The sequence below is a fragment of the Aquarana catesbeiana genome, linkage group LG01 (assembly GCF_042186555.1).
Source record: "Aquarana catesbeiana isolate 2022-GZ linkage group LG01, ASM4218655v1, whole genome shotgun sequence".
Lineage (NCBI taxonomy): Eukaryota > Metazoa > Chordata > Amphibia > Anura > Ranidae > Aquarana > Aquarana catesbeiana.
The window spans coordinates 146,500,030-146,519,029 of NC_133324.1; the positions used below are offsets into that span (position 1 = coordinate 146,500,030).

General features: G+C 39.7%; 1 protein-coding gene across 2 annotated transcripts in view; it reads right to left on the minus strand.

The window, feature by feature from the left end:
• Window positions 1-19,000, minus strand: part of SSBP2 (single stranded DNA binding protein 2) — a 307,291-nt gene that overhangs the window by 8,298 nt on the left and 279,993 nt on the right. For both annotated transcript variants that reach the window (XM_073624446.1, XM_073624447.1), the window contains 7 exons: window positions 14,276-14,343; window positions 12,784-12,832; window positions 9,535-9,570; window positions 6,916-6,970; window positions 4,891-4,961; window positions 1,946-2,024; window positions 617-645 (listed from right to left, as the gene is read on the minus strand). In XM_073624446.1, the coding sequence (XP_073480547.1) occupies window positions 617-645; window positions 1,946-2,024; window positions 4,891-4,961; window positions 6,916-6,970; window positions 9,535-9,570; window positions 12,784-12,832; window positions 14,276-14,343 (387 nt within the window). The remainder of the gene's footprint in view (window positions 1-616; window positions 646-1,945; window positions 2,025-4,890; window positions 4,962-6,915; window positions 6,971-9,534; window positions 9,571-12,783; window positions 12,833-14,275; window positions 14,344-19,000) is intronic.

A 19,000-nucleotide genomic window follows, 5' to 3' on the forward strand; every position in this document is an offset into this window, starting at 1 on the left:
TTGCTTTAGGTACACCTGACACAGGAATTGGAAGAATTTTTTTTTTAAATCTTTTTTTGGGTTTTATTTGAACACACACACTACTACCTTTTATTACCAAGAAAATATTATGAGGTTGATTTACTAAAGACAAATAGACTGTGCACTTTGCAAAGTGCAATTGCCCTCTGCAAGTGCAGTTGTACCAGAGCTTAGTAAATGAGGTGAGGCTTCCATTTGCAAAGATTACTCAATCACGTGCAAGGAAAATAAAAAAATAAACTACATTTTTGCTTGCACACGATTGGATGGTATAAGTCCGCAGAGTTTAAGCTCATTTACCAAGCTCTGAGCAACTGTTCTTTTTCCCTTTAGTAAATCAACCCCTATGTGTCTCTCACTGATTTAGGTTCACTTTGTTCCTAAGGCCTGACTTTCCAAGGCTTCCTGGCCCTTGGTGGAGGGTTAACCATTACTTAACAATAGGAGAATACACCTCTGTTTGCCTAGCCAAGTTAAAAAGCAACAAAAAATATCCAAGCTCTTGTTTCAGAGTTTACATTTTTTGGAGTGCCATTTGTCTTTTAGCAAACATACAAAGTATGGCCCCATCACACCAATCACAATATGCACTTACCTTGGAAATACTGTCCATGTCCCCTGAACCTAGTAAAAAAAAAAATGGCAGCACATTAGACACACATCGACATTTCACCTAGAGTCACAGGTGGACATGAATGTGGCACTCAAGTTAGTAGGATATGTTAATTCTCATACTAATGGCCTGTCATTCTTTATAAATGCTAGCAGAGATGTATACTTAGAGAAGCTCTCATTCTCTGCAGGTCATTGATGATTTATAATTATATATCAAGCTGACAAATGATAGAAGTTTTTTTTTTTATTCCTAAGGGCTGAGAAAAGGCTACAGTTGGCACATAATCAAGGCAAAAGATAATGTGTGCAGAAAGCACAGAAAGTTACCAAAGCCAGAATCACACAGGAAGACATGCAAGTAGTCATAATGTGACAGCTGTATGTGTCAGCAAAACGTGTATTTTATCAGTTTTGGCTAGAAATGACAGCTGGCTTCTGCAAGAACAGCATTCAACAGACCTCCATATGTGGAAAGGTCACAATATTTTTTCCTTCACTAACTATTCTAATGTAATCATAAAACAAAAGAAAGCACCTTACACTGGTATATACCGTACATTTACGAGTGGTATACAAAATCTAAGAAAGCATAGGTGGGTGAACCAGGGTTAAACAGCCATAAAGCCAATGAGATGCTAGCTACTGCATTCTTTTGGTGCCTTGCACCAAAGTAAACCAATCTGGAATCATACAGCTCTACATAATATCCTCCTTTCGTCTTTAATACAGTTACCAATATTTTCAAATATGGTAAGAATACTTTCTAAGTGTAAAATAATGGTGACAGGATTAAAATATTTAATTGATGACAATACATTCAATACACAAAGTAACATTAGGACTAGAGGCAAAATGGCACACCCGTTCAAATTATTGGGTTCAAATGCATAACGCCGGGTACGTAAAGACATGAGTCGAATCATTTGGTGTTCAGAATCTTTCTTGAGTGGCCTGCACAGAGCCGTGAACTCCACCCTAATAAACACTTATGAGATGAGTTGCTGATTGCAAGCTAGGTCTTCATATCTCACATCAGTACCTGACCTCAAAAATGCTCACTTGGCTGGATTCCCAAAGCCACAATCCAACATCTTGTACAAAGCCTTTTGAATGGGATGTTCAACAAGCTTGTATAGCTCGAACTAAAACGTACCTACAATATCAATTAAATAAACTGAACTTCCAAAAAACTTTAAAAAAAAGTTTTACGTGTTTAAAATATTCTGAAATGTCTTCACTCATTATGGGCTGATAAAAGACAAACAAAATACAGCAAATTACGTATCAATAAAGTTAATGAGAAACATACCTAATGAGCCATTTATATGGTGCGGTTCCATTCCCCCTAATGCACTCATTGGACCATCTGATCCAGGGCCCATGGGAAACTAGTAAAAAAAAAAAAAAAAAAGAAAAGAATCGCAGGTAAAACGACTTTGCCATCATAAAGCAAGAGTCTGATGGATCAGTGTACTTGTACTATTTTCACTGATGTAGCCTTGCTCAGGTTTAGCTGAAATGCTCTTTTTTAATTAACTATTACTTAAATTACTTTACTAATCTGATAATATAACTAAATGGTTGTGCCATCTGCATTTATCTACCATCTACCGGTGCTTCATAGACCGTTGACAATATATTTGACAATGTGGAGTTATTTCAGTATGTTATTGTTGGTCATGGTAAATTAGATGCAGTTGTTTTGGGCGCTTTCACTGCCGTGCCAAGTAATTTGAGAATAAAATGAAATCATGAAATCCAAAAGAAATGGCACACTGAAAATGTAATTTAACGTACCACAAAGGGTAATACTAACAACCCAACCCAAAACTAAATATGCATATAAACTCAAAGAAGGTAAAAACCCTAAACAGAAGACATATCATTAACTAAAGCCCTGTGCATCATAAAAACGGCAATATTGTTCCTGTTCAAAAAATGTTTTTATATTACGCTTCATCTTTTTTTACATCTTGTTGCTGTTGTTTTCCTCCCAGCGTTTTTAGCCACTTCCCTTGTATAAGCACTCGCTACAGTGCCAGCTGCACATCTCTGCTCAGCTTTCTGATAGTGACAACAGTGGACCATGCCTGTGCATTATGTCTAGGTATGACTGCTTGGAGTCTTCACCAGGAGGCTGAAGAGTATTTCCAGGTGCCTGGGTAATCTAATATGTCACATAAATACCCACATTTTTTAAAATATTACAAATCTTTACTTCCCACTCAATTAAAGATAACTTTAAAGAGTAACTTCACTCTGTAAAAATAAAACTACAAGTTGGCAGCTACAAATACTGAAGCAGTTGTTTTAATAAACATGCACTTACTAGTCCACGGCTCCAACTCTGTTTTCACCCAGTCCAGTTCTTCACTGGTCTTTGGGGCTTCGGCACCATAATCTTGGATGTGGAAAGCCACCTGTGACTTCCTGGTGCTTCACAGGCTGCTTCCCACTGTGCATGTGTGAGTAGCGCTGGGCTTTCTCAATGGATACACTGCCTCTTGGAACTTGTCCCAGAGGTTGCAATTGGGGTAATCTGAGCAGAAGTGGAGTGGTTACCTGTTAGAAATAGGTACCCTCTCCAAAAAATAAAATAAATTAAACCTTCGATAGTTGTAGAGGTGGGGGGGTAGGAGGAGGAAAAAGTGGAACTTCCCCTTTTAGGTGAACTTCCACTTTAACATGTTTGGCTCCATGTTCCTTATTAACAAACAACAAATTAAAATGTATGCAAATTCTCTCATCGACCCCAAACTACAAATATCAGAATATTAAATATTCTCCAGCATGCTGGATATTAGTAGCATTAAATATGAATTCAAAGATACTTGGGCTGTCCAAAAGTCTTGGTGAGAGCTTGTGCATACTTTATTATTTGTTGTTGGTGCTATATATTAACATGAAGCATAGGGACCTACTGTATGTGTTGAATTGTACACTTTTTAAATTAAGAGGCATATAAAGATTTGTAATGTTTTAGAAAATTGGGTATTTTTGTGATATCGTAAATGACCTAGACTTCAGTGGAAATTCTATTTTTTGCATTTTGTTTGCAGCAACCAGGATTAAGATGCAGTGTTTCTATTTCAGCGCAGAAGATGTTCTGGGGTGACACCATTCTCCAACTTTTATACATGATACTCTTGGTGAACAGACTTTAATTCCACACTCTTTTACTTCTGATCATATGGGAGGGCTTTAAAATTCTGTACTTGTACTAAGCTTTTGAAGGAGTTTCCACTTTTCAAGAAGAAAGCTGGAAATCACTGTAGGCTGGTAGGGGTCTCCATGCTTGTAAACCCTCCAATCAGCAGTTATTACAGTTCAGATGGAGAACTTAGTTAGGCTTAAATGGCACCTGCGGGGAGAGTGCTGAGGCTGCCATTGTTGAAAATGTTAGCCAACTGGCTTTGATGCCCATCCAACACATTTCATACTTTCCGAGGCACATCCCTGGAAAATTACAATATTCATGCTTGCTTTGGATAATTTCTTAACAATACATTGACTTGAAAATAATATGTTTTTCAGGTATCCCAGCACTTCACTGGCTACTGGATATATGTCTTCTATCTTAATAACTGACAAAGTGCAGATAAGAATGATAGCCCTGGAGTTTCATGTTAAAAAATGGTGGCTCCAATATTTATATCCCAATAGTTTTAACTTAAAGTTACTCTGTTACTAGTGGGAAGTGGGCTACCTGCTTCCGGTATAAAGTGCAGGCACCTAGAGGCAATTCTCCGGCTGTTACAATAGCACTGGAGTCTGCCTGTTCCTTTCTACATCTTAACAGTGGGGGCTACACATTACAGTGATAATCCCCCACCATGGCATAGTCTCCAACTACAGCATGCCATAGCAGTCACCGTGGAAAAACGGCGGATGACACAGTTAATTAATTGGATCTGGACTACGAGAACCTGAAGGTATAAATATTCAGCGTTAAATGGGTTTAGCCTTGTGCATGATTTGGGTTGCATTGATAACCCCAGTGACACTATTGACATCAAAACTCACCTTAAAACTATCCTTCATATATGTGGTTAATATCATCTGCCCCTCATGTCTTTCCAGGATTGCTACTTAAAATTTCATACACTGCAATGTCTGTCCCAAGAGAACAACAAGGGGACATTTCATACATGAAAGGTCTGGTAGGTTCTTACATTCTGTCTAGGGTAATACCGTTAAAGAATAATCAGTGAAAAAATGCTGACTAGGTGACTCCTCTCTATGATCAGTCCTTACATTAGGTCTGCTGGCGCCAGGAGGTACTGCATTCATTAATGTGTACATATTGTCTCCAGAGTTTGTAGAATCTGAAACATAAAAAAAAACATGGGATTTAATAATCTTACACCTGAAACTAAGGTTTCATTTACACGTTACATTAAGAATTTGCCAGGGACAAATAAAATGTTACAAATATGCAAGTAATGTTTATGTAGCCAGCATCTTAGTATTACGTTTACCATTTTCTTCTTTTTAAAGGAGAAGTAGGGCCAAAGCTGTTTTGGCTATGCCTCTCGTTTTGCACTCCTGTGAACCGGTTTCAGCCAACAACTGGCTAAAGTCTGCTGTTGGCTGGCATCACTCAGTCATCTGCTTGGTTCAGGCTCAGGAAAGATCCTAACCATATGGTGGGGATCTACCCAGATGCCTGGAACGGCACCTGGCTCAGCCTCTCAGCAATACGCTGAGAGCCTGAGTTAGTCCCTCCCACCCCTCCACAGCCGAGCATTCCAGTGAACACTGGAGGGCCAGAGAAGAGAGTCTATGATTTACAATGACGGCTCTCTGCTCAGAGCAGAGGGGGAGAACTGAGCGATCAGCGGTGTGTGATCGCTTACTTCTCACTGCATAGCTGGCCTGAGACAGATGCAGCATCAGATCAATGCTGCATTCACCTAGGTGAGTATATATATATATATATATATATATATATATATATATATATATATATATTTTTTTTTGGTTCATACTTCTCTTTTAAATCAAATGGTCATATATGGGAAGAGTTTGTCGAAAGACATGCATGTTTTTATTGCAACTGAATATGAAACACAATTGACCATATAAGCGAACAATGTGGGAAAGGCATAAGTGTCATAATGGAACAGAGGCTTTAAATTTTCATCTGATTTTCCATTTATCTTTACTTATAGAATAGGAGTTGTACAATAATACTCCAGCAGTCCAGGAATCAGTGGACCCCTACACGTACAGTGCCTTGAAAAAGTATTCATAGCCCTTAAAATTTTTCACATTTTGTCATGTTACAACCAAAAATGTAAATGTATTTTATTGGGATTTTATGTGATAGACCAACACAAAGTGGTACATAATTGTGAAGTGGAAGGAAAATGATAAATGGTTTTCAAAATATTTTACAAATAAATATGTGAAAAGTGTGGTGTGAATTTGCTTTCAGCCCCTCTGAGTCAATACTTTGTAGAACCACCTTTCGCTGAAATTACAGCTGCAAGTATTTTTGGGGATGTCTCTACCAGCTTTGCACATCTAGAAAGTGACATTTTTGCCCATTCTTCTTTGCAAAATAGCTCAAGCTCTGCCAGATTGGAAGGAGAGCGTCTGTGAACAGCAATTTTCAAGTCTTCCCACAGATTCTCAATTGGATTTAGGCCTGGACATTGACTGGGCCATTCTAACACTTTAATATGCTTTGATCTAAACAATTCCATTGTAGCTCTGGCTGTATGTTTAGGGTCGTTGTCCTGCTGGAAGGTGAACTTCTGTTCTGGTTTCAAGTCTTTTGCAGAATTTAACAGGTTTTCTTTTAAGATTGCCCTGTATTTGGCTCCATCCATCTTCTCATCATCTCTGACCAGCTTCCAGTGCAATGGCTGTTTGTTGGATTTATCCTCTTAGTCAGGAAAGTCAGGTCCGGGTAGTGAAATAAAATTTGCTTAAAAAAGGACTTGATAAAAAAATGAAACAGAGTCACCTTTAGTAAAAAGTAGGAGAGAGGAGATGCAAGAACTATGCTATCCTGTGTAGTCCATAAACTATAAGAAATATTTTTTTTATAAGAGCAAAGAAAATATTTGGTCTATGCTTAAAAGTATCATTGCCAGAAATAGCACATTAGTTACATATTTTCATATATCTACTATGTGGTTTTGTTGCCCTCAGCAGTTTAGTTGATGTTAGGTTTGCTTTTTTTGTCACAAAATTGACTCAAACAGACAATATATTTTCAGTTTTTTCCATAAGGTCAGATGTATTTAACACATGTAACTGTAATAACTGTACCTGCAGGGCTTGGCATAATAGGTGTGCCAGGCGGACCACCACCACCAGGAGGACCCTGCAGAGAAGGAGACACAAAACAAGTCAGTGCCTGCAGTTCTATTTAATACAGAAAAATATAAGACATGTTTATTGTGAGCAAATGGACTGAATTATAATGCCTGAGTTGATAATAGCTGGCAATTAAAAGTTCACCCTTTTAAAAAAATATAAATGAACATCTTTTTGCAGGTAAAAAAATGTGCATTTATTATTTTTTTATTTGGAGCCTGTAAAGCATTGACTCCTGCAGACTTGTCAGTGTGTATCTGTCTGCTTGTACCATGTATGGGCAGGCAGATACACACTGACATGTAGAGACAATGAACTACCAGAGCACTCAAGAGTGCCATGGAGGTTCATTAAGAACTACAAGCCAACAGCCGCAATGGCTGTCAGTGCTTGTAGTTTACCATTCTCAGAACTCTGTGAATGAATGACGCGGCCGGGCGGGCGTAGCCCCACTCGGCCAAGCTTTTTTTCTAAATAGTTTTGTTTTTTAAATAGTGACAGACAAGATCTGTCACTAGAGGTAGCGGAGCAGAAAGCGGCTGCAGGAATGGGAACATGGTACATGTCCCACTCTAAAAATGGGTTGGAACATGTAACATGTTCCCAAAGATGAGCTTATCCTTTAAAGTTTATCTAAAGCAAAAAAAAAACATTTTTTTAAGCTTCATCTATGCCTTTTTGCGGATATATCCCTTTAGTTCCTGTCCCGTAGACACAACAGGAAATCTCCAATGTAAGACAGGACATACATTTTTGTAATTTTTTTTCCCCATCAACACAGACTGTGATGACAGGGCAATCCCTCCTGCCGAAATACTGTGTTCTCCCGGCGTGTGGGGGAAGCAGCCACTAGCGATAATCGCAAGTAAATTCGGCAGGCTGGTTGTACCCAAGCTGATTGATTGACCAACTTGGTACATTCAGCCTGCCCACACAAGGTTTGAAACCACGTTTAGTCCTGGTCGCAATAGTCACTAGGATAAATAGATTGAGTTAATCTTCTTGGTGAGGTCACAGACAGCAATAAAAACCTTACAGGTTCAAATCCTTCACCACCCATCCAAAGCTAAAAAAAAAAAAAAAATGTATCTTTAAGTACACTTTAAGCCTTGTTTGGCTGATCATTATTGGGGTTTGTTTGTGGGCGAACCTAAAGCACACTTGTTCTTTGCCCATGCAGAGTTCAGCTAGCCTCACATATGCACTGATCGGGAACGTGTAACTAATTGCGCATGTTCCTGACCCGCACAAAAATGTGCTGCTCCTTAGCAAATGTGCAGGGGTATCGTAATGACACCTCCATGCATCCTCACACGCATGTCCTTAAAAGGGGTTGGGACTTCTTTCCCTGTGTTTCCCATTCAAATCGATGGGCTGCTGTACCTCCGAGTGCACACAAATGTGAACCTAGGCTAAAGTTATATGTTCACTAAACAGCAGCCCCACCAGCTGAATGTTATTGCCCTTTGCTCCCTTCCATGCTGTATTTGGTGGCGAGAGCAAGGAAAATGTTCAAGTATTGGGAGAAAATGACTCACCCTCCTTCCTCTTACATGGCAGTGCTGGTGCTTAATGACTCCCCACTCGGGCACTCAGCTCTATGACATGGGGACAGAGAAGGAGTCCTCAGCCCTGTGTAAGCCCCAAGTCAAACTCTGGACATTACAAAGGGCTGCCTCTCTTCACTCCCAGCGTCTGAATGGACCAGCTTTGAGAGATAAGTGGGGCTGCCATTAAAGTGAACCTGTTGCTTTGCCCTGCATGAAAGCATGTTGGAAGACTTAGCATTTTGTGACATAAGACACTGTTAATAAATTATTGGTCAGGTTAGGGCTTAAATGCTCTTAGGAAAACTTCTTGCATGATAAAAACGCTTTACTCATCTAGAAAACTATTTTGATATTTACTTCGTAAAATGGTGAAAAGTGTGTATGCCTTCATTTTTTTTTTTTACTAATAATAAATATGCACTTTGGAAACAAATACATGAAACCCAGAAACAGCTATGCTTTCAGCCTGCCCGAGGTTCATGAATGTCCCTTTTGTCTGGTTCTTCAAATATTTTCTCTACCGCTAGAAACTTTGTTTTTTTTTTTCATGTTTTACCTTGTGACTTCACATTACTTAGTGTGATGAAAACAGATTTAAAATGTATACAAGTGGAAGCAATGATCCTATGGGCATAAAAATGTATGGTTTGTTTTTAAGGATTATGTGCCAGTACATTTACTGGTTCCAATAAACTGACCACATTAGACTCTTCAGATTCGGAATACCTCATTGCTGCAAATGATTCTGAAGTACCTTTTAACAGTCGCACTTATTGCGGTAGATTGTATTATGAAGCTAAGCCTGGCTCTCCCTCTGCATCTGTGCACAGATTGGTAACGGTTCTTCAAACGAATATCAACATATGCATATTAAACGACAGACAAAACAGCCAAACATGGCTCAGATGTTCACTGTGCATACAATACACAAGGGCTCCTCTTAACATCTGGATAAGTATTTCTTTGACTAAATAAAATGTAACATCAATTCCAATGAGCAAACAGCACCAGATGAACTTACTACATAATTCCCAGGAGATGCAGATGAGTAAGGTATCTGAAAGCAAATAAAAATCAAAGTTACTCTTTTATTGCTCAGAGACAACATCTATCGATTGGTTTCCTTTTTGTATAATGTTGTTTGCAAGACATATTCTTCTTGTTAGACAGATTAGTTCTATGTGTAGTGCACAAATATTAAATGCTCATTGGCTTGAAATGTAAAAAAAACAGGAGTAGCTGCTTTTATACCAGGGAGTGACTATGGGGGTTATTTACCAAAGGCAAATCCACTTTGCACTACAAGTGTATTTGGAAGTGCAGTCGCTGTAGATCCGAGGGTGACATGCAAGGAGAATAAAGACTGCATTTTAGCTTGCAAGTGATTTGATGATAAAATCAGCAGAGCTTCCCCTTATTTCAGATCTTCCCCTCAGATTTACAGCGACTGCACTTCCAAAGTGGATTTGCCTTTCGTAAATAACCCCCTATGTCTGAAGACACGTCCAGAAAAGAATGAAGATAAAAATAACACTTAAAGCAGAACTAAATCATCCTATCCTTTTCAGCCAAGGAAACTGCCATCTTGGCCTCTGTTTGATCTGCAATTGCCATGGTGTTGCACATGTTATCAATTATGACACCAGCCATACCATCGTATGACAGTTAGCATTCATGGCATGCTGGGAATGTAACTGTTTTTTTAAAACTGTTAAAACGATGGGTTTAGTTATGCTTTAAGAATGAAGAAAAAAGTGTTTTATTTCTAATGGTTTGTCCCCATTTGAGATGTTCCATCACTTCCCATCCTGGGAAAGAGATTTCCCAGTTAAAGGACAAAGAAAACAATAAAAACCTAAAAATGTTTGTAACTTTGCTTGCTACCTAAAACAAACCTAAAAAAAGAAAAAAAAAAATTTGACTAGCGTTGATCTAGCAACTCACTTTAAAGGGAGTGCTGTAGGGGAGGTCTGAGAGTGATCAGAGACCTTTGCCCATCTGTAGCCCTTCTCTGTCCAGACAAGAATAACTTGAGGAAAAAGTTGTTTTATAGAAGCTGGGAGGTGCATAGAGACACAATTAGATCCTATGCTGCCAAACATGTTTTATTTGAGTTGGTGTCAAGTGCTTACAAGTGAAGATAAGCTGGCCAAAGATGGATAGAACATCGAACAAAAATTCTTAGGAAAAGAAAAGTCCATTCATTGCAAAATCAAACGTTAAAAGCAAACAAAATTATTTGAACAACATTCGAATGTTCTGTGAATTTTCATGAATTTTCCTAAGAATGTTAGCTTGAAATTCTATCCATCTATGGCCAGCTTAAATCAGTCATTCGTAAATACTAGCCAGTATCCATAGCAACTGTGTAAGATCGTGCACTGAATTTACTTTTAATCTGGATATTCGTCTAATTTAAAGGAGCAGTCCAGCCTAAGCTCATTTGGCTGGGCTTCTCCTATGGGTCACAAGAGTGCAATTCATTTTGCACTCCTGTGACCAGTTTTCAGCAGAGAGCGGGCTGAAGTCCGTTCTCTGATGACGTCACAGAAATCGGTCCAGGCAATGCATCATCACGCACCTGGATCCACCAGGTGCCTGGACTGATGCCGTCTCAGGCTCTCAGCGAGACGCTGAGAGCCTGAGACGGCCGCTTCCCGCCCCTTTACAGCTCAGCGATCCAGTGAGCGCGTGGGGGGGGGGTGAGAGCAGAGAGTTGCTGAGGGAAGCTGAGACAATCGAGCCATCGGCGATGTTCAATAGCTTGGTTCTTAGTGCAGAGGCGCCGATGGGTGGAGGGGACCAATGCTGCATCCACCTAGGTAAGTATGAATCTGGGAAAAAAAAAAAAACTTCTCTTTTAAGATGCTTTTCCCCATGCTTCAGGATGGTAATGCAACCTCATGTGCCATGCAACCTACAGTAGCTGTCTAAAAACTACAGGAGATTGTGGACTGCAACACTTAAAGGCCTTTTTTTTTAAATAAAAGAGTTTATACCCAAATAAAAGAGGTTATACCTACCTGCTCAGTGCAACACTGTTGCACAGAGAGGTCCCTTACCTCCTCTTTGGCAGTCCCCTGCCGGCGCTGAGCCACTCATCCTTCTTCCAGGTGCCTCCTTAGCAAACCATGTGCTATGGAGGCACCTGTGTGCTTGTGCTCCCAAGCCGGGCTGTATGCGTCCAGCGCTGGTAAGCCACACCCCCCCATTCCCTTCCCACATGAGTTTGACTGACAGCAGCAAGAGCCTATGTTTTTCCCGCTGCTCTCAGTGTCTCCTGTGAGACCAGCAAGTGAGGGAAGTGGTGTTGCAGCTGGGACAGTGCTGGATCGATGACAGGTGTTTAGGGATGGGGAGGCTAGAACAGATAGTGGTGTTTTTTTACCTGAATGCAAAGAATGCATTCAGGTAAAAAAAAAAATAAAAAAAAAAAATAAAAATTTGAGTTTAGAATCACGTTAAGCATTATTTGTACTGACCTGTATGCCTACAGCATCATAGTTGTATATCTGTGGTGGAAGATAATCAACCTACCTCTTCTTACTAGTTTAACAAGATTTTGAGCAAGGGTGTGTTTGGTGATGTCACCAATGTGCTGCTCACAATTCTCCTTGCTGGAGAGAAAGTTGTGAGTGAGAATCTCCCCGCTTCTGCTTCATTTATTTTATGAACCTGTGCTTTCTGAATGTCTCCTAATGCTTAGTGATGATTACTTTTACAAGTTATCACATCACCAGTGATCTGACATGAGGAAGAGAGCCCCTCTCCTCTACCAAGAGAGCATCTCCAGAGAGAGCCAGTCGGGTTTATTTACTAAAACTGGAGAGTGTAAAATCTGGTGCAGCTATGCATGGTAGCCAATCAGCTTCTAACTCCAGCTTGTTCAATTAAGCTTTGACAAATAACCTGGAAGCTGATTGGTTTCTATGCAGAGCTGCACCAGATTTTGCACTCTGTAGTTTTAGTAAATCAACCCCAAAGCGTAGAGCACGGTTTGGCAAGACAGTACTGGAAAATGATTATCTGTAGGCCCACAGATAATACTGGTGACTAGTTCTTTGTCCTCTTCTTGACTTTTATGGCACAGCTTCCATAGTTCAGGCTCACTTTGACAGAAATGTAACTTTTTACAGCAAATAAAGCAGATAGGTCTAGTGCAGAATTCACAAAAAGTAATGCAATTACCACAGTTTCAGATCATTACCAGGAGCAAATTAAAACCAGCACTGGGAGAATCAATGTTTAATAAAATAATAGGTATCCTTACTGAATTTGCATTGCCAGGGTTGGGCCACGGTCTTCCACCTCCAGGTCCCCTAAGAAATAAATGAACAAGAATATATCTCCCAGCCTTCAGACACATCAGGTCATATATGGTACCAAAGCCTGCTCAATTCCCACATCATAAAACATCTCATTCCAAAGGAAAATCATCTGCTGGGCATACATTACGTTTAATATCCTGTACCATCGTGTCATTCTAGAGGCAATTCATCAAGTATAGACATGCGTACGATTTCCTGCTGCACTCCTCTTCAACTACGAGCTCATTCATGACAGCAGAAAATTAACCTTTTGTGCTTTTTTCGAGCAAAACTACCTAGCTCTGGCACCATTCCTGGATTTCAAGTGTCAAATTTAAAGTGTGAAGATAGCAAACCTTCAGCAGTATTGTTGTATCAAAATTATTATGAGATGTCATTGCCACAAAGAAAAGTTATCATTATCATTGCAAATAACAAAAAATCAGCAGGTTAAGGGGTCAGACCATCCAAAACAGGTAATTCAGAATTTTAAAGATGTCGGTAAGTTAAAGAACCCCTGGCTTTATAATGCTAAATAAGACTGGGGGAAGAAGGGTTTGCAAAGCTGGGAACTATGGTGAAGAGATCTCATTACTGGTGTCCTCACAAATATTTTAACATTAACTAAATATATTTAAAAAAAGATTGAAAGGATCCATCCACCCAAAACTAACATTTCTGTTAATGGAAGAGGCTGGTGAGTTTATGTGGTTAAAGTAGAACTATAAGAAAAACTTTTTTTTTCATTTTGGATAGAGCAAAGGATGGTTATAACCCGTCAGATTTTTTTTTCCACTATCTGTGTCACATTACAGAGATATACCTTCACTTCCTGTCTCAAAGCCAAACAGGAAGTGAGAAGAAATACCTACAAATTAGGGGAATTATTTGGGGACCCCCAGGTCACCGGAACTAGTATCCCAATTGGAAGAGTTCCCCTCTGTTACTTTTCTGGGGACAACCCAAAATTTGGGGTTTTCTTTTACTTCCACTACCAATGATAATGGTAAACAGGACAAATAGAGAGGGTGAATCTACCTAATGGGGGCACACACAGCAACACTGACAGATGTTCTAATTCCTCTGCACTCTATCCAAAACAAAAAAAGTTTTGCCTTTAGTTTTACTTTAAGGCTATTTTTTCAGGCACTGTGGTAAAAAAATCCCCCTACTGGTAGTGATCTTGGTAGGAGCTCCAGACCACCCACAACAGTCTTTGCAGCATGCAGGTGTGCTGAGATCTCTATTGGATTCAATCTCCCTAAAAAAGTGTTAGTTTATAATATGAACAATGCCACAGACCCGTTATTGCAGCATAATGAGTGACACTATTAAGCTAGTCATACAATATAATTGTATGGTCTGTACACAACCTTCTTTAGACTACCAAAACCATGCAATGTTAAAAGATAAAGCAGAATGCCAATTAGGCCATGGGTATTTGAGGTCACTTACATGTTCATTCCAGGCATTCCTGGACCACCTAGAGCATTGAGAGGTGGTCGCATTCCTCCTCCGTAGCTCTGTAATGATAACCAAGGGTCAGACTACCACCAAAACAAAACCAAAGAGGAAAGGAGAAACAAAGGAGAGCAAATTAATAACAGCCCAGGAATAGTCATCTGGACAGTGGCTGAATACACAGAACTAACAGCAGAAAAGTAAAGACACTGTAGTCGGGAGGCTTGTGCCGAATGCTTACTGAGGAATCATCCCACGTTGATGTCTGACATTACCGGTGTCACATATTGAAAATAGCTGAGGATGCAGAACCCTGATGCTTAAAGTGTACTAAACCCACAACAGTAAAATCAGTCTATATATGCAGTAAAGCATGCTTGTTATACTCACTGTGGAACCTAAGGGGTTAATCCTCCACATTGTTTAAAAAGGCTGTTTGATCCTACCCTTCTTCTACAGTCCCAAATATATCTGCTGATAGAACAGAGCCCTAGAAGGCACTCTGCACATGCTCAGTTCGGTGTGTATTGCTAGAGAGTTTTTTTTCCCCCGGAATAGTGCATGTGATCACTGTCCAGACAGAGGGTCAGAGGTTTTGCAGCCCTCATAGGACAGTCAGGGGAGAATGAAAACTCCTCCTACAAGCTTTAGCCACATACTGAGAGAAGTCACACGATTGCTATATACTGCTGATAAAAAAAAGGTATTTAGCTTATATTTACTAAAATAATTACATTTCCATGTTCTGTGTACTGTGGGAGACCAGATATACTGAATGCAGGGTCCTGGGTTTAGTAACACTTTAATACACTACATTATAATATATTATGTCTAAGACATTTAACTGAAACTAGAATCCTAGTCTGGTAAAAAAAATTGGATCCTAGTATGGTAGAAAAAGAAGTGATACAGCCTTTAAAAGAAGCAAACATTAGAATAAGAATTTTGCTTGCTACACCAGGGTTCTTTTATCATATACTGTATACAAAAGCAGCACTAAATTAGTTATTAATATGAAAGCATTGGCTCCTTAGCAGTAAGGCACAGCACTACCTCACAATGCCCAGTTTATATCAGCCGAGGAAGTGCTACAGTCTGTCATTTCCTTACTGTTCTTGAAATTTGTGAGTGCAGGGAGGAGAAAAAAATTTGTCTAGATTGTTTCTTCTTGGTTAAGCCTTTCTCCCTCCAATCCCTTTGTGGATTGTATCAAATGGTATGGTAGTTATATAGACGACCTGCTTCTAGTATGGGTAGGTGCCCCTGCAGACATTGTGCCTTTTGTTACTTACATCAACAATAACTCCCTCAATTTAGAATTTAGCTTTGATAATCATCACAAAAGTATACATTTTTTAGATATCACCTTGGAGGGTTTCAGTATTAATGGGACCGTCCATACTCGGACTTACCCTAAGCAGTGTGCTGGCAATTCACTGTTATTGGCTACTAGTTGCCACCCGGCACTCACAATATGGTCAGTCCAAGTAGGTGAGTGCATCATGGTAAGGTGGAATTGCTCTACAATAGAAAGTTTTTCTGAGGAATGTAATGTAGTGACTTCTAGACTCTTGGCACGCAGGTACAAGCAAAGAGATATTCATAGAGCTATATGTGTGGCCATAGGTAGGGATAGATTTACCCTTCTAAAACATCCTCGACGCAAGAAGAATACAGCTAGAGAGGGTAATCCCATTACCTTTGTCACAACATATTCACACGAATTTTACCCGATTAAAAATATTATTTTGAAAAATGTACTCATTCTGTCAACAGTAAAGGATCTAACACCTGTTTTAGAAGCCGGTTGTAGGTTTAGCAGTCGGAAGGCCAATACTTTGGGTGGTATTCTTTCTCCCAGTTTGTACCAATCAGGAGTCTCAAGGGGCACATAGTTGCGTACCACAGGATCTTATGCTTGTGGCACTAATACCTGTCGTTTCTGTCACAAACATTCTAAAAAATCAAAAGTAGTCAGGTCTTGTTCCACTGGTAAGGATTTCACAATATGGGATTACATTAACTGTGGAACCAGTAAGCTGGTGTATTCAGTGGAGTGAATCTAATGTAATTTACAATATGTAGGTTGCACTACAAGACCTTTGAGGACACAGATAAGTGAACTATCATGGGGCATCATATCCCTCTGATAAGGGACTATCTAATGTGGCCAAACACTTTAAGCATATCCATGCAGGTAATATATCTACGTTTGCCTTCTATGGCCTGGAAAGGGTTAAGAACTCACTCCGTGGGGTGATCTACATTGTAGGCTTCTTGGAAAAGAAGTCTGGTGGATTTTTAACCTCCAGACCAGAGTACCATCAGGAATTAATTTCCGTTATGATGTTGATCTTTTTCTCCATTTTTAGTATACTGCGATATACTTTTCTTAAGTTGTTTTAAATTATTAATTTTATTTATTGTGTTTATTTTGATTTCTTTTGTTTTTCTATATAGATCCTTATTTCTTTCCCAATAATCAATGTTATGACAGGTTTTGTAAGTTACCACTTCTTGAGAACTGCACACCTGCAGCAGTGTCTCTTGTTTATCCCAACTACTGACATCATCTAATTATTGGGAGTGAACTACATTATCTTTTTACTCTTTTTGTATATATATATATATATATATATATATATATATATATATATATATATATATATATATATATATATATATATGTATACAGTGGCGTCGCTAGGGGGTGGCTTTTGGGGCTATCTGGGGCCCATAGCCCCAAGTATCTGCAGGGGTCCCCAAGGGGAGGGGAGGCTCTTTGGGGACCCTGATGTAAGTGGGAGGCTCTCTGGGGACCCTGATGTAAGTGGGGGGCTCTCTGGGAACCCTGATGCTGGTCGGAGGCTCTCTGGGGACCCTGATGTAAGTGGGGGGCTCTCTGGAAACCCTGATGCAAGGGGGAGGTTCTCTGGAGATCCTAATGTAAGGGGGGCTCTCTGGGGACCCTGATGTGAGGGGGGGCTCTCTGGGGATATATACACACACACACGTATATTATATACATGTGTATACCAGCCCAAGCGTATGACTTTCTTTACTACGTTGCTATGGGCTCTAGCCCCAGATCTTTTGTAGACCTAGCAATGCCCCTGTATATATATATATATATATATATATATATATATATATATATATATATATATATATATATATATATAGTGTTTTCCCATGGTGACTGTGCTGTGAACAAGGCTTTTGCCAAAAAAAGTTAGCAGTCACTTCTTTTATATGGTCATGTTGCAGTAAAGATTACAGAAGATTCCCAGAGCTGCCCACATTTTTGTTCTTATGTTTAAGCCTTTCTGCTGCCCTGGACTGCTACAACATAATTCAGTGGTACTACTCCTAGAATCACTGAAGATAGCTTAGATCAGTATTGTAAATGGCAGTGGGCATACAGTATCTCACAAAACTGAGTACATCCCTCCCATTTTTGTAAATATTTTATTCTATCTATGGCAACACTGAAGAGATTACACTTTACTACAATGTTAAGTAGTGAATGTACAGCTTGTATTACAGTGTAAATTTGCTGTCCCTTCAAAATAACCCAACGCACAGCCATTAATGTTTAAACAGCTGGCAACAAAAGTGAGTACACTCCTAAGTGAAAATGTCCAAATTGGGCCCAATTAGCCATTTTCCCTCCCTGGTGTCATGTGACTCGTTAGTGTTACAAGGTCTCAGGTGTGAATGGGGAAGCGGTGTATTAAATTTTGGTGTTATCGCTCTCACTCTTTCATACTGGTCACTTGACATTCAACATGGCACCTCATAGCAAAGAACTTGTTGCTCTACATAAAGATGGCCTAGGCTATAAGATTGCCAAGACCCTGAAACTGAGCTGCAGCATGGTGGCCAAGACCATACAGTGGTTTAACCTCCCTGGCGGTATGATTAATTCGGATTTTAGGTGCTGAAAGCGGTACAATTATTTTGCATGGAAATTTGGCGTTTTATATTGTAGGCCTGTAATTCCTAACAAAAACACACTTAAATCTGTCCAAACAAGAGTCTAGTAGATATCCCGGGTATGATGAAGTTTGAAACACAAAAACATAAATTATAATATAATAAATAAATATAAATAATTAAAAAAAAATATATATAATAATAATAAAATAAATTTCCCCACGATTCACTATCGCTCAATTCTGCAAGTGTTCTAATTTACTATCGCTGTTTTCTAGCTGATCTAAAGCCACTTTTGACGTAAAGGGACACTTTTTGGTTGCTATGGACAATCTCCAGTTTCCAGGTAGAAAGAACAGTATATATCATATAAAACTGCATGCAGGGCATGGGCCAAAGTACTGGGGACAAAAGGGATGTGAAATAATTTCATACAGTACTGTAATCTGCAAGATTACAGTACTGTATGTGTTATGGTTTTTACATTTTTTGAATTTGCCGCCAGGCTCCGCCCCCGTGCGTTGCGCCGCTCGCAGGGAACGGAGCCTGGCACGGAGAGGCTTCGGAGGAGACACAGCCCACGGACACTGCGGGGGACATCGCAGGATCCTGGGAACAAGGTAAGTAAAGCCGCACCAGGATCCTACAATGTAATCCCGAGTGTGGCTCGGGGTTACCGCTAATGGGACTGAAATTTAACCCCGAGCCACACTCGGGATTACATCAGGGAGGCTACCAGGACAGGTTCCACTCAGAAAAGGCCTCGCCATGGTCAACCAAAGA